The sequence below is a fragment of the Equus asinus genome, chromosome 3, assembly GCF_041296235.1.
Source record: "Equus asinus isolate D_3611 breed Donkey chromosome 3, EquAss-T2T_v2, whole genome shotgun sequence".
Taxonomy (NCBI): Eukaryota; Metazoa; Chordata; class Mammalia; order Perissodactyla; family Equidae; genus Equus; species Equus asinus.
In genome coordinates, this window is record NC_091792.1 from 77,477,161 (window position 1) to 77,503,652 (window position 26,492).

The 26,492-nt window shown below is 40.6% G+C and overlaps 1 protein-coding gene and 1 long non-coding RNA gene across 2 annotated transcripts in view; one reads left to right on the top strand and one right to left on the bottom strand.

The window, feature by feature from the left end:
- Nucleotides 1-224: 224 nt before the first annotated feature.
- The window catches only part of LOC123276872 (uncharacterized), a 28,604-nt gene continuing 2,336 nt past the window's right edge, over nucleotides 225-26,492 (bottom strand). The window contains exons 2-3 of the long non-coding RNA XR_006513463.2: nucleotides 2,178-2,284; nucleotides 225-686 (exon numbers count right to left, since the gene is read on the bottom strand). This is a non-coding gene — a long non-coding RNA (uncharacterized lncRNA). The remainder of the gene's footprint in view (nucleotides 687-2,177; nucleotides 2,285-26,492) is intronic.
- Nucleotides 6,901-23,740, top strand: LOC123276105 (zinc finger protein 892-like). The gene is given in 6 exon segments (XM_070505256.1): nucleotides 6,901-7,407; nucleotides 9,138-9,226; nucleotides 10,100-10,166; nucleotides 11,022-11,177; nucleotides 17,997-18,449; nucleotides 18,452-23,740. Coding segments are annotated over 3 exon segments (1,272 nt in total). The 5' UTR covers nucleotides 6,901-7,407; nucleotides 9,138-9,226; nucleotides 10,100-10,166; nucleotides 11,022-11,032; the 3' UTR covers nucleotides 19,126-23,740.

The following is a 26,492-nucleotide window of genomic DNA, read 5'->3' on the forward strand; positions in this document are numbered from 1 at the left end:
AAGTATGAATCTAGAATATGTGAACACTAAAATTTATTTTAAAAACATAAGTGATGCTACACCTTAAATATTAACAGTCAAGTTTACCTTGAAAACTTATTTTAAAATTATAATTTACTTGGCCTGATAAAAATGCAAATAAATGGAAAGAAGGAAAATTTATAGGTCAATTTTGTGATTATAAGACAATAAAATTTATAATTAATACTGAGTCAATTTATATACACAAAAAATAAAACCTCAAATACTGAGAAATTTAAAATTAACTTTTTAATAGTAATTGAGAAAATATGAATAAAAAAGACTCAGGAGTCTGTTTTGTCGTGAAAGAAAGACTCATAGCAGCAATAGTGTAGCAGAACAAACTCTTCCCTAATAAAGGATATGTGGAAAAGTTAAGGATAATGATGATAAATGTAAATAATAGACGTGATTTATTGAGTGACTCTCAGAGGTCAGGATACTTTTTTATTTATTAACTAAAACATATATACAAACACTCCCCTCTGGATATAAATGCACTTTTTAACGTATGCAGTTACTCATTCTGGAGTTTGAAACAAGTTGAACAGTGGAATTTGTTAGGAAAGAAGAATTTCTGTGCTGGATGTGAAGACGCTCCCATTGATCAGCTCACCTGCCCTTTCCGACTTTGGACCTTCCATCTTTGAGTTTGTGCTTCCTTGCTTTGGTTTAATAGATGCAAAACATTCAGGGAGAGGAAATAAAAGAGCACAGGGTCACTTTTCCATTTGGAGAGAAGCTGATGCAGAGAATCAGATAGGGCAGAACTGCTAATGATTTTTACAGAACCTCTTTGTGGAGATGAGGGGGAGGTTATCAGTGAAGTGTCCTCTGCCCCTTACATCCTTACATAGCGTGTATCCTCCTGGATGAGCTCCTTGGAGAATAGGGGAACACATCTGAAGGCATCGCTTTTACATTGATGGATCCTCTGCAGCTCATAGTGTAACCAAACTCACTGGGTTCGCCTCTTGGCGAGTGTGGAGCTAAAAACACTACCAAGGATGAAGTGGGTGGAGAAAAAGGTTTATAGCTTGCTCAAGCAATGGAGAACACTGGGGATAGCTCCCCAAACAGTGTCTCTCCGAGCTTAGTGCTGGTGGAGACTTTGTACATCAGAGTGCACAGGATATGTTACAACTGTGTAACAACTGGGCTCGATCAGGGCACAGGTACAGATCATTACATAATGAGTTCAAGGCACCATTTACATAACAAAGTCAGGGTACCACGACATAGCAAGTTCAATGGAACATGCCATTACATACTGAATTCAAGGAACATGTCATTACATAATGGGTCCATGGTAACTTTTGGTCACTTAGAGCTGGAGTAATTTGTAGGAGTCTTGCAGCAATTGTGTAAGTTTCATTGTAGGATGGCAATGTCTGCAAAAAGGGGGACATCAACCTCTGAAAAACTGCTCATTTATTTTTCTCCTTGTCTGGAAAACATTTGACAGACCATGTTAATTACGGATCAAATTCTCAGTAACCCTTTCCTTGCCTGGTTTCTGGTCACAATAGGAGGCATAGAAAGGTCTTGGGAGTCCAGACAGTGGGACTGAATTGGAAATGGTTTGGGGCTAGAAGTCATAGGGCCCATCTGTTCCTGAAACATTAAAAGATCCAATTCACCTGGTCTTCCCCTAAGATACCTACTTTATGCTTTCTGACTATCTATATAAATAGCTTTGAAAATAGTCCTGCTTACTTGCTGGTTCCTCTGGAAATCTTAAAGGAGCTCTATACCTGGAGCAATCTGAGCTCAGAAGAGTTCCCACTCGCACTCCTGTAATTTCATCAGGTTCCCTGGCTTAGGACTTCAGGATCCCTTAAGACCCCTCACTGGGTTAATTGGAACGAATTCTGGACATTTCAAGGATTGAGGCAAACAAACTCCTTCCCAGAGCAGCATGGTGTTTGCCCTATGAATGAAACTCCTGGGGAAAGAGAGAAAAACGTAGTCCCATAACCCTAGCTGGAGAGGAAAATGAGAGAATCACTAAGATGCTCCAGAACATTCTTTCCTGTGCTCTAGGCTCTTGTTGCCTCTAAGTCTGTTTTTCAGGTACTTACCTTATTTATTCTGTATGCATAGTATGGTCTTAGTTTAGTCAGCTTGGATCTGAAGGTTCAAAATTATTTCCTTACCTTGGGCAGCAAAGTGGAATCATGGCCCTTAAAAAGTGGACCTGAGTCCCTGGACACTGTCCTTCATCAGCTCTGAGATCCAGGCTTCAACACAGAAAAGCACAGAACTACAGAACAAGAAGAGGTATTAGAGAGGACTTATTTTAGAATTTTTAATTTTACAGTTCCCCAAATAAGAATAAACAACATGAAGCATTCTGCAGATTCTAAGGCACTGTGGAGTGACAAGATGCACCATTGTTTTCTGTGTCACCAATAAAGAAAAAACACTGCCAACTGAATTATGACATAATACTTTCTTATTGTTTTGACCTTTTATTTCACATTATTAATAGATCCCTTTTAGACTTATTTAGACCTACTTTTAATCATACATTTTAAAATGAGATATGACTCTCGTACTCATGTAAAAAGGAAAATAAAATGGTTAAGGCATTGCTAAACTTTTCGTGTTCAGAATCCTATTCTTTTTGTGGTGAGGAAGATTGACCCTGAGCTAACATCTGCTGTCAATCTTCCTCCTTTTGCTTGAGGAAGATTGCCCCTGAGCTAATATCTGTGCCAATCTTCTTCCATTTTGTGTATGGGATGCTGCCACAGCATGGCGTGATGAGTGGTGTGTAGGTCTACGCCCGGGATCTGAACCCGTGAACCCTGGGCAGCTGAAGAAGAGTGTGTGAACTTAACCACCAGGCCAGCCCCCAGAATCCTATTCTTCTGAATCATTTTTCCATTCAGTATTGTCTGTGCCTATGTTTTTCCACCCAGTATTGTTTTCCTTGCTGCCAAGAGTATTAGTACCACAGCAATTCTTAAGTATGCTCCACTATTGTGTCTCAGATTGTTACTGAGCAAGAGCTTGTTGCCTGATATGCATAGAAGCTAATACAATGGCACTGGCTTTTGAGAGAAGAAAGAGCTTTATTGCAACGTCAACCAGCAAGGAGATAGGAGGCAAGGCTCAAATCTGTCTCCCTGAGCTGAAGCTGGGACAGACTTTTAAGGAGTTGGGAGTAGGAGTAATTATGCATAACACTAGCTTGTTGGAATCTGATTGGAGGGTGGGAGTGTAACACTCTTATAAGTCCAGTGTGCTACAAATCAAGGGACCCTTCGCTTCTTATTAGGTTCCCCTCACCACTTTCTTCTCACACTGAGTTCCATAGTCAGGGAACTTTTGGTTCCCTGTTGCTTGAGGTCATCTGAGGGCAAGGTTTCCATCTTCTGAGCACATTCCAGCTGCATGTTTTGCAGTTCTTGGTCATTGCCCCTGCAAGATGACCTTGACATGTCGTTATTGATACAATAGGGCCAGTACAAATTGGTTTACGATGGTTCCAGGATTTTCTTCCAAGCTGTTGAAACCTATCCTATGTGCCTGTGTATTGGCACGAGCATGACTACTCACCACTAGCACCTGTTCAACAGCAATTATAAGGTACTTCTGGATTTCAGATACGAAAATATAAAAATATTGCACCTATTAAAATCAGTGAAAACAGAAGGATTCACAGTATAGTCTTCTTTTCACGATAATACAATCACTCCTGAATCATTTCTGAGTAGCTGGTAAATTGTGTGTTCCTTGCCTGTGGTGTTTAGATTCAAGCTGAGAAGTGCCATAATCGTAGTCTCTTGACTAGCTTTGTGAGTCTTGTATGGACAGTAGTAGTATTGTGGGTATCTGCACAGCACACAACAGAAAGATGTCTTGTTAATTTAATCATACTTGTTAGAATTTTGCACTTCAGCTGGTATTTATATTTTACAGTTTTAACTTTAACTTATAGGACGTAAAGTTGGCTGCTGTGTTTTTGTTGGGGAAGATGTTGCTACTGTTGTTGGGAAAAATGAATTATTTAAAACAAAACAAAATAAAATAAACATACATGCATTTGAAAAGTATTACCCTCTTTGGTGGCCCAGGGTTTGCCAGTTTGGGTCCCAGGTGCTGACATGGCACTGCTTGGCAAGCCATGCTGTGGTGGGTGTACCACATATAAAGTAGAGGAAGATGGGCAAGATGTTAACTCAGGGCCAGTCTTCCTTAGCAAAAAAGAGGAGGATTAGTGGCAGATGTTAGCTTGGGGCTAATCTTCCTCAAAAATAAATAAATAAATAAAATTAAATTAAAAAAAAAGAAAAAGAAAAATATTACCCTATAAGTGCTCCGAAAGCATCTTGATGCTGACTCCATCAGGATGGGCTAAGTTATGCTATAGAATTGAACAACCTGAAAAATCTCAGAGAGTTATCTCTAACCAAGGTGTCTTTCTCACTCATTCTACATATCCATATCTTCACTCCAGAATACAGGCTGATGGAATAGTCTTATATGAGATATTCTAAGTCTCACGGCAGAGGGAAAAGAAATGGTAGATGAGAAGCTGACTCTTAAACAGGACAAAAATGCACATCTTTCTCAAAGAGGAGATTATTGCAAGTCACAGGTGCAAGCCTGAGTTCTACTGGGCAGGCAAGTATGATCCTCCTGCAAGTAGGGGCAGCAACGATTTTGAACAATAATGTAACTACCATGGGTGCATAGTTAACATACACCTATGGAGGGACAACCTTGAAGTAATCTGTGCTTCCTTCCATACTATGCCTTCAGAATTGAGTACAGGGAAGTTGTATTAGTCAGGATTCTCCAGAGAAATAGAACCAATAGGATAATCATAGATAGATAAAAACAGATTTACTATGAGGGATTGGCTCATGCAATTGTGGAGCTGAGAAGTCCCATGACCTGCCACCTCCAAGCTGGAGGCCCAGGGAAGCCAGTGGCATAGTTCTAGTCCAAGCCTGAAGGCATGAGAACAAGGGGAGTCAATGGTGTGAGTCCTGGTCCAAGTCAGATGCCCCGAGATAAGAGTGCCAATGTCCGTGGGCAGAAGACAGATGTCTTAGCTCCAGCAGAAAGAGTAAATATACCCTTCCTCCACCCTTTTAGTCTATTCAGGCCCTCAATTGATTGGATGATGCACACCAGCATTGGCAAGGGCAATCTTTACCACTCTACCGATTCAAATGCTAATGTCTTCCAGAAACACTGTCACGGACACACCCAGAAATGTTTTACCAACTATCTGGACATCCCTTAGCCCAGTCAAGTAAACACATAAAATTAACCTTCACAGAAGTTGGATATATTCCCATCTGAAAATCTCTCATTTTTCTGTGAAATAGATGGTGGTGAATTCATTGACTAAGAAAGAGGGGTTTGGTGATGAGGTAGAGAGCTGAGGAGAGCAGTATCTGGAAAGGCTCTGGAGTCAGAAAAAAGGACAACCACAGAGAAAATGAGATAACCATGGACAAATAAAGGACTGCTAAATGATGCCAGGACCTAGCTGAGGTTGAGAATAGTAAGTGTGGAATGGCAGCTTCCCAACACTCAACTTTGTCGGGCTCTTTGCTTAGCACTTGGCACAGTGCTGCACAAAACATGCATGGTCTTTGATCTCATGGAACTTACAGTCAAGTGGGGAAGATGTCCATTAAATAGCAGCACAAATTAATGTATAGTTACAAACTGTGGCAAGTCTATGTGATGCCAGCCCTGATATCAGTTGCCCTACATTAAACCCAGCATGCATGGGGTTAAAACCAAATCACTCTTTCCTTGCTTACTCCCTGGCTCCCAGAATTCCCTATCCGCTGTGAAGACAAACAGCCAAGGTCGCCCACCTGGGTTCCTTATTATCTCCTCCTTCTTCCTGCAAGCAGCATCCCAAGGTGGTACACAGGCAGGTGGGAAAGCTCTGACCAGCCGGGCCACTGACTCCCCCCACTGTCTACAAGCAGCCACATTCCTCACAAAACTTTAAAACCCCTCTCCTCCCCTCTTTTGGGGAGGAGAGAGGAAACGAGACAAATATGAGGGCTCACTCTTGTCTCCTGGCTGATGTCATCTGAAATAAACACCCTCTCCTTGCCATAAGCCTGGAGTTCCAGTTTGTATTTGGCCCCTCTTGTGTGGCAGGTAAAGAACCTACGTTTGTAGGTGCTAACATACAGAAACAAAAGGGTTCTGTGAGAGAATTAATTTGAATTAAGGGGAAGGAGGTCAGGGAAGGCTTCACTGAAGAAGAGACATTTGAATTGAAATCTGAAGGATGACTAGAGGGAGATGTTCTAAACAGAGGAAATGTGTAGATTAAGGGACAGCAAAGAATTTGGGATGTGGGAGATACTAAAAAACCCACGTGGCCCGAGGACAGAGAACAACAGGAAGATAGCAGCAGGTAATTCAGGACTGGCAGAGCCAGATTGCAGGGTTTTATAAACTGTGTTAAGGGGTTTACGCCTTACTCCAGGGCAGAGGGCAGCCACTGAAGGGTTCTGAGAAGAGTGACATAAACAGATGAATCTTTAAATGTCCATCCCGGCTGCCTTGAACAGCAAGGCTCGAGGAAAGGCAAGATTAGATGTCGAGACACGATTCAGGCGGCTATGGTAATTTGGACTAGAATGACACTTGTGATACAATTGGTCTTTCCCCGATTTCCATGAAGAACTGGAGCTACAGCCCAGAGTCTCTGACACTGAGTAAAAAAGCCTCTTTTGTCTTGGTTTATGTTTGGCTCAGGACGAGGGGCCCTTCCTGGACCTAAACTCCAGGTCCGCACAATTCTCCACTTCAGAGCCAACCTCCCTACTTCTTTTTCACATCTTACTCTTCCTCGTGAACTCATTCTTAATCATGTTTCTTCTTCTACGTCTCTTCAATCAGCCCTGCCCGTGCTCTTTATTTATCAGCCAGAATGCTTTCAACAAAATCAGCAGTAGCAACTCAGTTTACAGATTTGGGGCTTTATTCTAAGAAAGAATGAGAGATACCAGGGAAAAGACTTTGTGTATCAGGTCCTCATCCCCCCACCCCCAAATAATCATCAGACACTAAAATCATTTGGAGCTTTTGGAGCCCTATCAATCAGGTGGGGAATTATCTCCATTTTAAGGCTGACAGGAGAGACCCGCCGTTCTGCCCCCGAGGACAGGCACCGAGTCCCCGAGCCCTCTGGGAACTGCAGTCCTTCGAGCGGGACCCCCGACCGGGGGCGGTCGCCTCCAAGTGCGCAGATGCGACTCCAGACGGAGCCTGAGCCTTTTGTCTCCCCGCGGCTCCGTGGGTCCGCGAGGCGGCTCTGTCCCTCCCGCCCGTCCCAGAGCGCAGCCCGGCGGGATCCAGCCCTGTGGCCGGAGCCAGGTCCGCAGCGCGTCGCGGGTAAGAGAAAGCGGGCCTGAGCGCGGGTCTCCGCGACCCGCCCGTCCCTGCACCGCTCTAACGCCCCCCGCCGCAGCCCGGGGCGGGCCCTCAGCTTCCGGCCTCGGCGGAGGACGGGCTGGGCCCTACCTGAGCCCCGGCCCCACCCCCGGGCTCTGCGCGCGCTACCCCGGCGGGGTCTCCAGCCAGCTTTGAGGCTTTCTGAGCGGACGGCGTCCCGGAACCGGGGTTGCCGCTAAGCCCTCTGGGAAGTGGAGTCCGGCAGCGTGAAGGGGGCGTGGCGCAGCTGGGGATTCTGGGAGTGGGAGTCCGGGGGCTGAGGGCTCACGGTCCCACGTGCGGCGAGCTTGGGCCCCTCCCCCTAGTTTTGGGCATACATCTTGTCACTACACGGAGAGCGTTAAGGTGTTGAACTTTTGGGGTAGAAAGGAAAAAACGGAGTCCATGTCTTACTCATTCCCCTTCTGTGCTTTGCCCTAACAGAGGTTTTAGCCTGCCTGTGCTTGGGGGCCAGTTCAAGGGGTTCGGCTTCGAACGTGCAAGGGAATCCTGGCCTGTATATTCTCAGTCTTAAAGAGCGAGTGAGGAATCGGCTGTCTGAGAGCCCCGTCTATCAACTGCCTTGTGTTTGTGAATAGCAGGGATGAACCAAGTGAGGGACCCCCGCTTCTAGTTACTGCCACCATGATCACAGGCCGCCTATGGCCACTTGTGTGTTTAGGGTGTTTCTCATGGGAGTTTCTGCACTGTCTGGAACCGAGTGTGTGCCTGAGGCTCATACTTCACTGCCCTGATTCTTTCCTCCTTTTGCCCTGGTGTGGCATGTAGTGACTGATCTTGGTGATCCAGAGGATGGTCTTCCAGCTGTGGAGATTAATTTAGCCTAAATAATAAAGATTCCAAGTAAATTAGGATTACTTCTGAGGCCCTAGTGCTTAAATGAATAGGAATAAGCCTCCTAGGAATAGAGAGAGAGGAGGATGCCTCAAGGAGCAGGAATCAGTTCCAGAGGAGGGGAAGCCTAACCTCAAAATCTCCTCCCAGAGCCTCAGAGTAGAGTTGAATGATTTACACGAAGAAGCAGATTATGTATTGCTGAAAAGTCCGTGTTTCTCTCATTTGAAACAGTGAATAAGGAGGGAGTCATAGCAATAACAGGACAAAGAAGAGAAGCTGATCATGGATTATCTGACCATTGAAGTTGAGGAAGAAGGTGGGAATTACAGAAATCAGCATGGAGTTGAAAGTGGAGGAAATACCCTTGATGGGAATGAACAGGGAACAGACACATGTCAGGAGAAAGCCCTGAAGTAGAGAAGTTCTCAGTAAACTACCGTGTTTGAAAATCACTAAGTGGTCTCCTTGTGGCACATTCTCCGGCCCCATCTTCCTCTTTCAGCACTTCTGTGCTCATCCACATTCCCTCTGAAGCTGTGGAAGGGAGAACGTTCCATAGTGCTTGCTTTTGTGATAAATGGCAGGTCACACTCTTCCACCCCCATTGGACTGTTCCAAAAGGTTGATGTATTTGTGGCTCTGTGGGTTTAACTTTTTGGTGAAAGCACTTTCACTTAATTGTCTTACCCTAGCTTCATCTGAACTTTTTGAGTTAAGTAGAGTAGGCCTTATATATATAATTCAGCTGGCTTGCGATAACTTTCGTCCTAGTGAATTTGGGAGTGAGAAGATAGAGTTTACCTCCTTCATGGCTTTTTTCCTGCTCCTTCCAGCCATGACTCCTGCTGATGCTTCTCTGCCCCAAAAGCAGAGCACAGAAGAAATGGAATCTACTGTTGAGCTCCTTCCTGTGGAGTTCCAGGTGAGTTTGGGTTTAATTTCCCTCCTCTGAAATCTTAGCTTGTTGTTCACAGTGTGTCCTCATTCCTTTCTTCATCTTGCTTCTGAGGTCCATGGAAATCCCCTCTAGAGAACTGAGCCAAAGTAATTTTTCCTTGAAGACTTGAAGCTCTGGGAACAGCTCAGGCCAGAGCTTTAAATTTGGGAATAATCTGTGTGGATGGTATTTTAAACCATGAAACAGTGATCAGTAAGGGAATAAGTGTAGCTAGAAAAGAAATGAGTTCTTATTACTGAGTCGTATGGCTCTCCAACACTTAGAGTTCAGGGAGATGAAGAGAAACTAGCAAAGGAGACTGAGATGAGGTGGCCAGTGGGGTAGGAGGAAGCCAAAAGTGTGGCATCCTGGTAACCAATTGAAGAAAGTGTTTCAAGGAGAGGGGAGTGATCGCCTGGGTTAAATGCTCCTGCTAAGTCAAGTAAGATGGGGCCTGAGAATTGGCCATTGGATTTTAAAATAGGAAGATCATTGGTGACCGCCAAGGGCCATTCCATGGAGCGGTAGGAGTGAAGCCTTGTTGGAATGGGTTCATAAAAAAGTAAGAGGAGAGAAATTGGAGCCGGGGACTACAGATAACTATTTTGGAGAGTTTTATTCTCCGGGAAAGGAGAGAAGTAGGGTGATAGCTGGAAGGAGTAGTAAGACCAAAGAGGTTTTGTTTTTCCCCTAAAGACAGGAGAAATAAGAGATTGTTGATAGGTGTGTAAGATGGATGGAGACAAGAAGATGTCTAAGGACTGAACTCTGGAGAACTCCAGCGTTTAGAGCCACTTTTCAAACATTGCTTTATTTTAAATTAAATAATCCTGTGATTATTTATAACCTGTTTCACAGATGAAGAAACTGAGGCTACAGTAACATGCTCAGAATCATAAATGGTTGAGCCCTGATCAGAACCCAGGTATGTCTGATGCTAAATCCTATGCCTCTAATGACTCTATTCTTTTACAGACATCCTTTCCCACAAAGTATTCTCCAATTAATTACAGTGAACAAAGGACACTCATGTGACTGTCAATATAACATAAAGTATGAATCTTATCTTAAAACATTTGATCCTTTTCAATGTAAAATCAGTAAATTCACTCATTCAGAACAACTTTAATTGCTAAAGGATAACTAAATAAATGTAAAAGTCATGGCCCTAAGTACAGAGAAAGAAGGCGCCTCTATTAGAAGAGCATGAGAACAGCGTGAATGTCTACATACATTCAGGATATCAAGCTGAATTTCTGTAAAATCTTGGACTAGCCCAGGAATCAGTATAAATTACTTATCTGAGCCTTATCCCATCTACAATATAATCAGTAATTAACATTTGGTTATCATTCAGTGGTTATATTACATTTATTTAACAAAATATGTAAGAGGCAGAAGAATATAGTTATATAATATAAAAGAATATATATGTATATATATATATATTTATTTATCTTCTATATAATATAGAAGAATATAGTTAAAAGTATAGCTTTCGAGTGAGACTGCCTGGGTCCAAATCTCAGATCTGATCCTTACAGCTGTAAATAATGTTAATAATAGCACTTACCTCATATAGTTATTATTACAAGAGATAGTTCATTCAAAGGACTTAGCACATAGAAAATAAATTATAAATGTTAGCTATTATTATTATTTTCCCTAACACAGATTACTACTTGGAAATTTTAGAATATTCCATTAAAATGGTTAAAATAAAGATTTAACCTTCAGATTAAAAGACACTTCCTCTTCTAGATTGTTCTCTTCCCTCAAGGATTACGAAGAATGTGCTTGTACTTCCAGGAACTGGTGACAGTAAAGGATGAGGAAATGGATTTTGCCCATGTGGAGGTGGACCAGCTGAATTCTGCCCAGAGGAACATGGGCCTGGATCTGAAGGTGGAGAATTGTGGAAGCCTGGTATTTTGGGGTAAGGAAGTCATTTTGTAATGCAGAGTGCTTACTGAGACGTCAGCTTCCTTAACAACTAATGGCATCTAAAATGCCATAGTTTTGCTTAGGATCTGGAGAGCCCCTGATAACTTGGAGCTCAGAATTGGGCTTCTTTTCTCTTTTGGCAAGCAAAAGTTCACCATATGTGGAACTGAAAAAGGACAGCTTCGTTATATTGCTTTTAAGACTTAGAAGCTACAGTAATTCAAACAGTGTGGTATGGGTGAAAAGATAGGTGTAAACCAATGGAACAGGTCAGATAGTCCAGAAGTAGACCCACACTTATATGGTCAATTAATTTCTGACAAAGGTGCAAAAGCAATTCAGTGTTAAAAAGAGAATCTTTTCAACAAATGGTGCTGGAACAGGTGGACACCTGTATTAAAAAAAAAAAAAGAATCTCAATCTATACCTCCCACCATATATAGTAAGTAACTCAAAGTGGGTCACAGACCTAAGTATAAAATCTAAAACTATACAGCTTCTAGAAGATAACATTACGGACAGTCTTTGTAACCTTTTGTAAGGCAAAATTTTATTATATATGACACCAAAAGCTCGATCCAGTAAAGCCATCTGGATCTCAAGTTTGCTTTCTTGGAAGGTTTTTAACCTTGAATCTAAGTCCTTTGCTAGATACAGGACTGTTCAGATTATCTATTTCTTTGTGAGTGAGCTCTGGGAATGGTTTCTCATCTTTCATTCCTGATTTGGTAATTTGTATCTTCTCTCTTTTTTTTCCTTTGTTGGTCTTCCTAGAGGTTTAACAATATTATTGATCTCTTCAGAGAACCAGCTTTTGGTTTCATCGGTTTTCTCTATTGTCTGTTTTCAATTTTATTCATTGCTACTCTTATCTATTATTTTCTCCCCTTTGCGAATTTTGTGTTTAATTTGCTCTCTTTTATTAGTTTTTTAAGGTGGAAGCTTGATCATTGTATAAGATCTTAATATAATATAATACAGTCACATGCTGCGTAATGACGTTTCGGTCAATGACAGACCACAAACATGATGGTGGTCCCATAAGATTAGTACCATATAACCTGGGTGTGTAGTAGTCTATACCATCTAGGTTTGTGTAAGTATACTCTGTGATGTTTGAACAATGACGAGATTGCCTAACGATGCATTTCTCAGAATGATCCATAATTAAGTGACACATGACTGTCTAATGTAGTATGTTTCTTATTCTATCTTGATCATTAATATAAGATCTTCATATCACATCTTTATTCTCTTCTAATAGGAACATTTAATGCTATAAATTTCCTTCTAACTGCTTTAGCTATGTTCCACAATGTTTTTTTTTATTTTTTAATGATTTTGTGAGGAAGATTGGCCCTGAGCTAGCATCTGTTGCCAATCTTCCTCTTTTGCTGAGGAAGACTGGCTCTGAGCTAACATATGTGCCCATCTTCCTCTATTTTGTATGTGGGATGCTGTCACAGCGTGGCTTGATAAGTGGTGCCTTGGTCCACACCTGGGATTCGAACCTGTAAACCCTGGGCCACTAAAGTGGAGCTCACGAACTTAGCCGCCACACCACCAGGCTGGCCCCATGTTCCACAATTTTGATTTGTGGTATTTTCATTTCCATTCAGTTCAAAATAATTTCTGTTTTCACTTGTGATTTCCTCTTTGACCCATGGGTTATTTACAAGTCTCCAAATTTTAGGTGATTTTCAATAAATTTCTAGTTTTGATTTTATAGTTTGATTCTGCTGTGGTCAGAGATACTTTGTATGATTTCAGTTCTTAAAAGTTTTTGAAGTTTGTTGTATTATCTATAATCTAATCTTGATAATTGTTCCACATGCACTTGAAAATCAATGTCAATTATTGTCAGGTTGATTGACAGTGTTGTTCAGGTCTTCTCTGTCCTTACTGATTTCCCATTGGCTTCTATCGATTACTGACAGAGGAGTGTTGAATTCTCCAATTATAATTGTGGATTTGTCTATTTCTCCTTTTAGTTCTGTTAGTTTTTGCTTAATGTATACCGAAACACTTTTGTTAGGTGCATACACATTAAGAATTGTTATGTCTTCTTGGTGAATTGACCTCTTTTTCATATAATGTCCTTCTGTAACCTTGGTAATATTCCTTGTTTGGAAGTTGATTTTGTCTGATATTAATATAGCCACTCTAGCCTCCTTCTCATTCGTGTTTGCATAGTATATTTTCCCATTCTTTTTGCTTAACTTAAGTGAGTTTCTTGTGGACAGCATGGAATTGGGTCTGGTTGTTAAATCCATTCTGACAATCTGTGATTTTCAGTTGGTGTGTTTAGACCATTTACATTTAAAGTAATTATTGGTATGGTTGGATTTAAGTCTTTCATACATGTAATTTTTTTCTTTTTTCTTTTTTTTTTTAAAGATCGGCACCTGGGCTAACAACTGTTGCCAATCTTCTGCTTTTTTTCCCCCTGCTTTATCTTCCCAAACCCCCCTGGTACATAGTTGTATATCTTGGTTGCAGGTCCTTCTAGTTGTGGGATGTGGGACGCCGCCTCAACGTGGCCTGACGAGCGGTGCCATGTCCGCGCCCAGAATCCAAACCCTGGGCTGCCGCAGCAGAGCGCGCAAACTTAACCACTCAGCCACGGAGCCAGCCCTGTAGTTGTTTTCTATTTGTTCTTTTTAGTGTTCATTGTTTTCTTTTTCTGCCTGTTTTTTTTGATTATTTCTTATTTTTGTGTTTTATCTGCACTATTAGCTTATCATTAAAACTTTTTTATTTTATTGATGTCATAATAGTTTATAACATTGTGAGATTTCAGGGGTACGTTACTATTTGTCAGTCACCATATATATGTGCCCCTTCACCCCTTATGCCCACCCCCTTCCCCTCTGGTAACCACCAATCTGTTCTCTTTATCCATGTGATTAAACCTTATTTTTAAAGATTTTCTTTAAGGGTCGTCCTAGAGTTCCCAATATGCTTCTGTCATTAATCATAGTATCCCTTTACAGAATGTTATAACACTTCATATATAGTATAGGAACCTTCCTTCTATAAGCTGCTAGTTCTTCCGTCCCATCTTTTGTGTGATTGTTGTCATGCATTTTGCCTTTATATATGCTATAAATCTACAATATATGCTACTATTTTTGATTAACACAGTCAATTATCTCTTGGAGCATTTTAAAATAAGAAAAGATGAATTTTATATTCCATTTCTAGGACTCTTCATTTTTTTTATATAGAGCAGGCGTGGGCAAACTTTCTCTATAAAGGACCAGATAGTGAATATTTTCTGTTTTGTGGGCCATACACTCTATGTTGCAACTGCTTAACTCTGCCATTGTGGCATGGAGGCAGCCGTAAACAGTAGTAAACAAAGGGAGTGGGCAGATTTGGCCTGTGGGCCATAATTTGCTGAACCCTGATGTAGATCTCAGTTTCTCACTAGTATCAGGTACTTCTGCCTGAAGAACCTTCTTTAACATTTCTTATAGTTCAGGGCTACTGGTATTGAATTCTCTCAGCTTTTATTTGTCTGAAAAAGTCTGTATTTCACCTTCATGTTTCAAAGATGTTTTCACTGAATGTGGAATATGGTGACAGTTTTTTTTTCTTTCAGCACCTTAAATGTGTCACTTTATTGTCTTCACGTTTATAATAGTTTCTGACCAAAAGTTTCTGTAATTTTTATCTTTGTTTTCTGTATGTAATGTGTCTTTTTTCTATGGCTGCCTTTAAGATTTTCCCTTTATCTTTGTTTTTTGATAGTTTGAATATGATTTATCTAGGGATGTGTGTGTCTGTGTATTTTATCCTACTTGGGGTTATCTGAGCTTCCTTGGGTCTTTAGTTTAATGTCTTTCTTAGTTTTGGAAAATTATCAGCTATTAACTCATCAAATATTGTCTCTGTCCATTCTCTTTGTCTTTTCTCCTTCTAGGATTCCAATTACATGTATGTTCAAGCATTTTAAATTGTCCCACAGCTCTTAGATGCTCTCTTCTGGCTTGTTGGTTTATTTTTCACTCTTTTTTCCTCATTGTGTTTTAGTTTGGGTAATTTCTGTTGACTTATTTGTGAGTTTACACATTCTTTTCTTAGCTATGTTGACTCTCCTGAAGCACCCACTGAAGACACTCTTCTTCTCTCTGATCATATTTTCTCATTTCTAGCATTTCCATTTGACTTCCTCTTATAGTTTCCATCTATCTGCTGAAATTCCCCAACTGTTAATGCACATTGTCCACCATTTCCACTGGAGCCTTTTACATATTACTCATAGTTATTTTCAATTCCCTTATAGTTCTAATTTCTGGGTAATCATTGAATCTGGTTCTGTTACTCTATGGTTTTATACAATCGAATTTGGATGGGGCTGGGAAGGGGTGCATGGAGAGAGGATGCAAGCAGACCCATTGTGAGGCTGCTGCATTAGTTTAGATGAGAGATGATGGTGGCTGAACCGGGGTGGTAATAGTGGGGAGGGAAAGTACAGAATGGATTTGAGAGAGATTTGGGAGGTATAATCCATAGATCTTGGTTTATTTGCTGTGATTGGTAAGGTAGAATTCAATGTGATTCTCAAGTTTGTGACTTTCGGCTGGAAAACGTGTTTAGGCTTTTGTGAGGATTAGATATGTACATGTATTTAACCTTTCAGAATAGTAGCTTACACATAATAAACACTATATAAGTGTTTGTCTAATATTATAGTTCACAGCATAGATTAAATTTTATGTACAATGATATTCTCAACTTCTGAAAATCATGACAACATTAAAAATATGTTTTATTCGGGACTGGCCCCGTGGCCAAGTGGTTAAGTTCGCGCGCTCTGCTGCAGGCGGCCCAGTGTTTCGTCAGTTCGAATCCTGGGCACGGACATGGCACTGCTCATCAAACCACACGCTGAGGCGGCATCCCACATGCCACAACTAGGACCCACAACTAAGAATATACAACTATGTACCGGGGGGGCGTTGGGGAGAAAAAGGGAAAAAAATAAAATCTTTAAAAAAAAATATGTTTTACTCAAACATGGGTTATGTTTCTATAATGGGATGAAAGGATCTTAAGAAAGGTTTATCATCATCCAAGGTTGCCTCACTGCTTGTATTATTTGTGTTCAACTCAGTTCATACAATATAGATTTAACATGTGCTTGCTCTTCACCAGCGCTATGATGGGCCCTGAGAAATATCAGTGAACAAAAGAGGTGTGATTCCTACCCTCAGAAAACTTACCTTTTGATGGTAGAGTTTATATTCTTATATTAATGTCTTTTTATTAACATGAATGATAATGGCGATATTTTCTTAGGTGGCAAAACCTGGGGAATGTACAGCTTGAGGAAGAAGATGAGTTAGGTATGGATATAATGAATTCGAGATTTCCAAATGAATACGTGAAGTAGATAGTTGAATATATGGGTCTGGGGGAGAGAGAACTAAGCTGGAGATATTGATTTAAGGTCATTGATATATAGAAAGCAGTTGTAACTAGTAGACAAATAAGTCCTGGAGATCTAATGCACAGTGTAGTGAATATAGACAAGAATAGTCTATCATAATCATCAAACTTGCTAAGAGACTGGGTCTTAGTTATTGCATCATAAAAAAGTGATAATTATGTGACATGATAGAGGTGCCAACTATTGCTACAATGGCAATCATATTATAATATATAAATGTATCAAATCAACGTGTTGCAGACCCTAAATTTACACAGTGTCATATGTCAAATATGTTTCAATAAAAAAGGCACTTAAGGCCATGGACTGGATGTCTTTCAAGGAGATAATGTGGGTAGGGTAGAGTGGGGGCAAAAGAGAGGAGCCTAAGACTGAACACTGAGAACCATCAACATTTAAGAAGAAGAAACAGAAAAAATTCCAAAGAGATAGAGATCAGGAGAAAAACATGGAGAGCTTAGAATCGCAGAGTTGAGGGGGAGAATATATGCCAAATATATCTGAATAAAGTTGGGGAGCAAAAGGGAGAATGTTGTTAGGAGGAAGGCATGGTTGAGACTGTCAGGTGCTGTTGAGAGGCCAAGCTAAGCAAGAAATGAAAAAGATCTGCTGGATTTAGGTGACATACAAATGGCTAGTGATGTCAGTGAGAGCAGTTTCAGTCAAGTGGTGGGGAGAGAAGCCAGGCTGCAGTGGCTTCAGGAGCAAGTAGGTGATGAGCAGATATACAAAACCTGTTTGAGAAATTTTGCTATAACAAAAAAGGAAGGAAGAAAGGAAGGAGAGAGAAGGAAGGCAAGGAGAGAGGGAGGAAGGGAAGAAGGAAGAAAGGTGGCCGTGGTTAGTGGATACACAAAATCATATTTAAAGCATATGCTAAACATATTTTAAAAATCTGTGCCTTTAAAAAAGGGTTAAGGGGAATGATTTAAAAAGTCAAAACTGGTTGTCTCCAGCTGGTATTATTATAAGTGATTTTTTTCTAATACTTTTTCAAAACTGCCCAATCTCAACCTATGTTTTCATCTTTCCCCTCCTTCCTCATTTTATGTTAACATTTATTCTCCTCCCTTCTGGTTATCCTCGTCCCTGGGTAGTCTGTTCAGTTTTCCATTCTCTTAGGTAGAGCATCTTGATTGTCTGACCTTTTGTTGTGCCTTATCTTAGTGATTCTCCCATCTCTGTTATTCCCTGAGACTTATTCATCTGCCATTGCCACAAGGCTCTTTCTGAAAACGTTCAAATAAGCATTTTTAATAGACATCACTTTTATTTTCTGTATTCTCTTGCCACCTCAGCAGTTTTCCTTCTCTCAGCACAGAGAGCACAAACATTTGTCCTTTTTATTTATTTCAGATTCTGAATCTATACCTGAAACTAAAGTGTCCCTTTCAAAGCAGGAAGTTTATGAAGTATCATCTGAAAGGGAGCTGGTAATAGAAAGACTTAAAAAGGATGATTCCTGGGATCCCAGATTGATAGAAGCCTGGGAATGTGAAGGCACATTGGAAAGGCAGAAAAGAAATCAGAAGAAAGATTTAAGGCAAGTCATAATTAAACACAAGAAAACCCCTATGGAAGATTGTAGTGATATGGGGGAAAAGTCAAGCCCAATTAAACATCAGAAGGTTTACTCGGTAAAAAAGCCTTGGAAGTGCAATGAGTGTGGGAAGTCCTTCGGTTCCTACTCAGCCTTTATCCTACATCAGAGAATTCATACTGGAGAGAAGCCCTATGTATGTAATGAATGTGGGAAGGCCTTCAATTGGAGCTTATCACTTATTCAGCATCAGAGAATTCACACTGGAGAGAACCTTATGGGTGTAACAAATGTGGGAAAGCTTTCAGTCATCGCTCAGCCCTTATTCAGCATCATATTATTCATGCTGGAGAAAAACCCTATGAATGCAATGAATGTGGGAAGGCCTTCAACCAAAGCACTTACCTTATTCAACACCACAGAATACACACTGGAGAGAAACCCTATAAATGCAAAGAATGTGGGAAAGCTTTCAATGACACCTCATCCCTTCTTAAACATCAAAGGGTTCATACTGGAGAGAAACCCTATGGATGTAAAGAGTGTGGGAGAGCCTTTAGTGACAGGTCAGGGCTTGCTCAACATCAGAGAACTCATACAGGGGAAAAGCCATATGAATGTAGTGAATGTGGGAAAGCTTTCAGTTACTGTTCAGCCCTTATTCAACATCAAGGCACCCATACTGGGGAGAAACCTTACAAATGTAACGAATGTGGGAAAGCCTTCAGTGACTGCTTAGCTCTTGTAAGACATCAGAGAATTCATACTGGAGAGAAACCTTACAAATGTAAAGAATGTGAGAAGGCCTTCAGTCAGAGCTCATCCCTTACAAAGCATCTGAGAACTCATACTGGAGAGAAACGATATAAATGTAATGATTGTGACAAAGCCTTCAGCCAGAGTTCATCTCTTATTCAACATCAGAAAACTCATACAGGAGAATAACCCTACAAATGTAAGAAAATTGAGAAAACCTTCAGTGTGCATTCAGCCTTTCATCAACATAAAGAAATTCATGATGAACTGAATGCAGTAGATTCACGAAATAATTATGTATTTTCTCCTGATTAGATAGACCTGTTCTAACTATGACAGGGTATATTGCAAAAACTTGTGATGCTGTGTCACACAGAAAATAGCCCTCTTTCTTGAAATGCTATTAGGTATGGAAGAGGACGAGAGGTACATGTGGGTGTCTCGGTTACGAAACCAGAATACCTGAAGCAGTGGAGAAGAGAATTTCCAGGGAAGCACAGAAGGAGAAAGTCTAGTCAGAGAACAGAGGAAAGAGCTAGGCATCTGTATCAGTAGAAAACCAATCAGGGGAGCAGACTGAATGTTACTTGAGGCTGGTGACTCTCTAGATAGTAGTTTCAACCTGAAACCAAAGTGGGGAGGATCAGGACCCCAAAGAGGAAAATTACCAGGAAGTTTCGCTAGGGAATTAAAAAGAGAAAAAAGTCTGAGCCCAGAAGAGCCTCCTTTCTCTGTCCCTGCCCTCCATTTGTTCACTCACACATTTGCAAACATTTAAACCGGTGGTTATTGACCCTGGATGCACATTGAAATCATCTGAGAAGCTTTAAAAAAATACCCAGGTCCCAGCCCCAGCGATTCTGATTAAATTGGATTGGGGTGTAGCCTGGGCATCAGGAATTTTTAGAACTTCTCAGGTAATTCCAACATGCAGCCCAGATTAAGAACCATTGATTCAGATTCTGCACAAGGATCAACTCAATACGATAAGAGGATTACAGGCTACCAAAAGGATAAGAGCTCCTTGTGTCCTTGCTGCTGCTTTTCCTTTCTCTTGCTAATTGTATAACATCATCTTTTTGACCTGATTTTGGATCCCTTTCCTTGGGCCTTTTTTGTTTTCTCTGACTTTGTGTGAACCTGCCTGACACTACCTTCTGCTTTGACTGTGAATCTTGCTAAATGTGCTCCTTGAAGCCTGGTTATTGCTTTCTCAACCATTTCTACCTACTAGAGTCATAAATTGTGCCTGCTACCCATGGCTCAGTCATAGCAAAAATTAACTGTAAGAAACAAGCTTAGAGGAGGGCCTGAAGATCAGAAATCAGGATTGAAGACAGAGTGATGGGAAGGGACTTTCGAATAGTTAAAATTTTGACTCCAACTGGATAGTATGTATCTTAGAATTTCCAGAAATTATAGAAAATTTAGTTGTGTGCATGAATTAATACTCAACTTTAAGGGGTATAGGTGGGAGGGAGGGTAAATCGAGAATGTTCCTATATCTAACATGAAGCCCAGTAATAACTCTAAGGAGATTATTATAGATGATGTCATCTCTATAGAACATCCATTAAAAGATACAGCAAGTAGAGGAATTTACATATTAAAAAAATCTTTAACCCAAAAGAAGTCAGAAAAGGAGGAAGAGAGAAACAAGCAGCTGAGACAAATAGCAGAGAGCAAAATGGTAGACCTAAATTTAACCCTGTCAGTAATTACATTAAATGAAAAAGAAACACCCCAGATAAAATTCAAAGATTGTCAGACTGAATAAAGAAGCTTAACTCAACTGTATCTGAAAGAGGCACACTTTAAATACAGAAGGGCTTACAGGTTGAAAGTTCAAAAGATGAACATGGATGTTGGCTGTGGGTTTGTAATAAATGGCCTTTATCATGTTGAGATGCTTTCCTTCTGTACCCGTTTTGTTGAGAGTTTTTATCATAAAGGTATGTTGGATCTTGTCAAATGCTTTCTCCGTGTCTATCGGGATGATCATGTGATTTTTATTCTTCATTTTCTTTTTTTTCCTAAAGCTTGGCACCTGAGCTAACAACTGTTGCCAATCTTCTTTTTTTTTTTTCCTCCTTTTTTTCTCCCCAAATCCCCCCAGCACATAGTTGTGTATTTTGGTTGTGGGTCCTCCTAGTTGTGGCATGTGGGACGCCACCTCAACATGGCCTGATGAGCAGTGCCATGTCTGCGCCCAGGATTCGAACTGGTGAAACCCTGGGCCACTGAAGTGGAGTGCGTGAACTTGACCACTTGTGTTCCCGAGACCAGCTAGGCAGCCAGCTGAAGGGATGGATGGAATTAATAGACAGAACACAGTCTATCTAATAGACACAACACACTCTACAATTTTTCACAGGACAGGGGACCAACCATCAGTCTCTAGGACAGAGGTGACATCCCTCTGATCGCCACGTATTTATTTGCAGGCCAAGAAGTACAAGCATAGCAGGAACTCTTGCCAGCAGGGCTATGCAAGTCAAAGCTCAGCAGTTCTAATCTCGCCCCCTTCAATGTACCCCGGCGTTTCGCAAGGCCATTCTCTGAGGGAGTATCCTGGGAACAAACAATCTGGCAAGTGATGCAGATGGTGTTCCATTCCTGCAAGGGCCCAGCGTCCTTAAGCCCCTTGCCTTCATGTTTGTTAAGATACTACCTTCTGGCCTTTGATTCCAAAGCACAAACAATCTAACACAGTAATTTATGAGAATCAGCAGATTGCATATTTCTCAGTCACACATTTTGTAATTTGTTCTTGCTAAGCTTAAAGCCTTGCAATAATGTTGCTGTGCTCTCCTGCAATGTATGTTCAGTGTTGATTTGGGCTTTGCTCCTTCAGTTCTTCTTCACCATTATAATTTCCCTCTTCTCTCTTTGTGTCTAGCCTTACAGACTTCCATGATTTTTAGCTCAGTGATAGATTTTTAAAATATTTTATCTACTATTTTATGTGCTTGAGACTGAAAGGGGAATTGTGTTTGTTATCTGCCATCTCACCTGGAAGGCCAAGTCTCACTTTTATATCTCCACTCTAAGAATACACAGTAAATAAGACACATCATTGCCCTCCAGATTAAGTAAAAACATTTCATGAATGATTGTGGCCTTTCTGTAGTCCCAGTTTCTTCTCCAGTCTCATCTGTTTCTACCATCCCTGCTTACACATTATGCACCAGCATTTATGATCATTCAGTTCCTCAAGCATCACCCCCTCTCTTGATTGGGGGCCTTTGCATATACAGTAGCTTCTGCCTGGAACATTCTTGTGACCTCCCTTCATCTGGTTTACTCCTCTTCATCCTTCCAGTATTAATTCAAGTTATCCCTGACTTACCTCTAATATCATGTTCTTGCAACCACCTTTAGTTCTCCTGACATCATCACATTTTCTTATCATTTCTTGTTCAATGTCTTTCCCATGATATGATAAGCAGATACTTTACTATAATTACTTGTTGAGCATCATTCCAATGATATTATTAGTTCTGTAAGGGCAAAGAAACAGTCTCTCTTGTTTACTGCTTTATTTTCATTGCATGCCATGTATTATATATTTAATAAATCATGGTGAAATGATAGAGTGGATGAACCATGCCTAACTTGACAGCTACTCAGAATGGTATATTTGCTTTGGAATTAGAATCAACATGAAAAGAACCTTGGATTTGGACCAAGGAGTAGTCCTTAATTTGCCACTAACTCACTCCATGATTGGGGGCAAGTCTCTTAAATTAGCAAGGCATGGTATCCTATTTTGGATGGTGAAAATTATGAGTTAGAGAATTAAATGTCTTCTAAATCTCCAGTGCTCGGTGTTCTCTGTGTCTGGAGTCACTAGGATCCCATAACTTGCCCACTTGGTCCCCACAGAGCAAAATTCGTTCCCTTTCAAAGAGGGGAAGGATAGATTATTGTTTTAAACACAACTTCTCTACTTTTCCACCCCAGTTCTTAGCCCTCTAGATGATATTCTGTGAGACATCAACCAATTCAGTGAATTACTGAAGAGTTCCTGGGAGCCTCCATGGGCCTCCATCTGTTACTATAACCCTGATGTTGCTGCGAGACATTTCTCACTTTATTTCCAAGTAGTTTCATCCAGCTGCTCCTCATGGTCTAAAACCAAGGGGGAGTAAGTACAGAAGCCTGAAATTACCAGAATTAGCTGAATTGATTCCAATTAGCACACTAGCAGCTCTGAAGCAAAACCTTTGTCCCCATGGCCTTGAGGTCAAGACCAATTGCAGTGGGGTCTGAGTCCTTTCCTAGGCCCAGAAAGGCTCTTGAGAAGTGAGTCCTTCTGAGGTTCCTTGAGGAGTTGCATCGGAGTTGGGAGGGAATGTTTGAGGAATGAGGGAACCATTTCTAAGTCCACTTACGTGGACTCACTTATATGAACTCACTTATATGGACTCATTTAATGAGTGAGGATAAATGATACCCTAGAGAGAAAGCCAAGAGCAAAACAAATTTCATGTTACTGAGTCTCAGGGCTCTAAACACTGCAGTCTTGAGTTGTTTTCAAACAGGTCTCATTTCCTTTCCCAAGACCCATCGAGATTTCTTTTAAGTCTGAGGAACCAGAGAGTGTGAAATTTTAATTTCTCTTCTCAGACAAATACTATTTGATCCCGAAAGATCCTGAGAGAGATCAATAGGATAGGAGGGTCCTGAATATGTAGATTAATGGTCAGCAGGTGCCCAACAGCCTCCTACAGGGTCATTACCACAGGCTCCGTCAGAGGCACCACTGACTCTTCTTTCTTGATCCTCTGCACCTCTCACCCCTCAATGTGAAGGTGACCTGCATCCCAGAATGTTTCCCTGCTCTCTGCTTGCCTTATTCCTGAGTGCCCTGCCCATCACCAACACCACGGAGCTAGAGAATCCAAACAAAAAGATGGGAACCCCAAGGTTGGAGCAACCAGGGGACGTGATCATTGGAGGCATCTTTCCGATTTACATGACAGAGCCTTCATCGCCATTGAATTTCACCTCTGGACCCATTAAAGTGAGTAACTTAGTTGGTTATGACCACTGGTCTAGCACTTGGACAGAGAAGGTGAGGTGCATTTTCTAACGATATCCTCAAATATCCTGGCGCATAGGGCGCACTCAGTAACTTGTAACTACTTTTATTTTAGATACTATCAATGTTAACAACATCTTGGCCTGTCTTTGAGTGAAGGCCAGCTTGTTCTGCTCTATTGTGTTCAATGTCACTCTTTTTTTAAAATGTCGTTAAAATGCTGTCCAGTATATTCTTGATTATGTTTTTAACAAAACTTTTATATGCGTGATTTTCTATATAGGTGGATTTTTAGCAATGATTTTTATTGAGTTTTCTTCAAAAATTACAACAGAAATACATGTTTACCACAACCTGTGAAACAATATAGAAATATATATTAAAAAGCCGTAGTGTTTAGCTCCTACTTTCCATTTCCTCACTCACATCCTTGAGAGCACAGTATATATCATTCTATACATTTCTTCAATTATCTTCTATTCAAATATGTATAAATGAATAGGTTTTTAAAAAATTCAGTTTACTGTTTATTGTCTATAAAAAGTGAAATTGTGCTATATGAATTACAATGTAACTTGTTTTTCACTTTTTTTTTTTTAAAGATTGGCACCTGGGCTAACAACTGTTGCCAATCTTCCTTTTTTTTTTTCCTGCTTTATCTCCCCAAAGGCCCCTGTACACAGTTGTATATCTTAGTTGCAGGTCCTTCTAGTTGTGGGATGTGGGACGCCGCCTCAACGTGGCCTGACGAGCGGTGCCATGTCCGCGCCCAGGATCCGAACCCCAGGCCGCAGCAGTGGAGCATGCGAACTTAACCACTCGGCCATGGAGCCTGCCCCGCTTTTCTCTTTTAACATTAGCTTTTCATTTTACAGAAAAGATTTGGAAAGTGGGATTGATGGGCCAATATGAACATGTATTTTTTTAACATGAATTTTTTGTATTAATAAAAATTGCAGATTACTTTCCACAAATCTACAAAGTAATGGTTCTCCGTGTAGTGTATGAGACAGTCAGTGACCATTAGTCCATGCATGCCCACAAATGCTGCTCTCAAATAATTTCCTCAGCTGGCCTCTGGACTGCAACAGATGGTTGCAGGTCAAACTCTATTCTATTGGTTCTTGAATTTTGTTGTGTATATAAAAATCAACTGAAATGCTTGTTAAAATTTTAGATCCCTTAGGCTCACCCCCGGAGGCTTTCTCTCGGTAGATATGAAGAAGAATACAGGAAATAGCCCTTTTATACTGCATGTGCCACTTGAGGTGGTTGTTTCAAGAGCCATGCTTTGAGGAACACTCTTCAACCCATGGCACCATGAGTTCAGAATTTTTGGTGGTCTGGTTCAGTTCAAAGGTGATTTAATGTAAGATTTGGTGGATACAGAACCTTCATGTTTCCGTCCTCTCATTCCAAGCTTGCATATCCCACAGGATATACAAAACAATAATAAAAAGCCTAGTTTTCTAAGGATGTGTGTTTTGTTAGCTCTCAGCACGGGAACCATTCTCAAGTTGTTCTCTTTCCAGAAATTACTTGTTGAGAATGGAAGACTAACTCCAACTAAAATTACCAGGGAAATTCCCAAAAGGAGTGTGTGTGATATAGGAGTTTATCTGAGTTGCCGAATAGAAGAAGCTGATTAAAACGTTCCTAGAGGGGCCGGCTCCATGGCCAAGTGGTTAAGTTCACACGCTCTGCCGCGGTGGCCCAGGGTTCGGATCCCGGGTGCAGACATGGCACCGCTCGTCAGGCCACGTTGGGGCGGCATCCCACGTCCCACAACTAGAAGGACCTGCAACTAAGATGTACAGCTATGCACAGGGGGACTTTGGGGAGATAAAAGCAGGAAAAAAAAAAAAAAGATTGGCAACAGTTGTTAGCCCAGGTGCCAATCTTTAAATAAATAAATAAAAAATTCCTAGAAAAATGTATAAAAGTTCTGACTGTGGCATCCAATAAAATGCTCAGTTGTCACCAATCTATATTTTTCGTATGTTTTCACAGATATGATCTTGTATCTCATTCATAAGTATGTAATGCCTAGAACGTGACTCCTGAAAGGAAACCCTCTAAAGCAAGTGGGTGCCTATAATAGAAAGCACTGAATGAAATTGAGGGTTTTTCCAAGAATGCAGGAATTGATGTAATACAATTATTATTACTATTTTATTATTTTATTTATTACAAAGCTTATGTGGCATTACATATATTAACTCATTTAATCCTCATAACTCTATGATCATTATCTTCGTTTTACATGGGACAAACGAATGCAAAAATAAATGAAATAATTTACCAAAAGTCAAAATAAATAAAATAATTTACCAAAAATCACATAGCTAGTAAGTGATAGAGCTAGGATTAAAACCCAGGCGGTCTTTGTGGTTTATAGTCGAAACCACTTATCATAAACTGCTTCTGAAATAGGTAGACAATAGATAATTGGGATTTGACTAGATGAAGAATAACAAATGAAGGTTGTCAGCCAAGTTCAATCATATTTTAT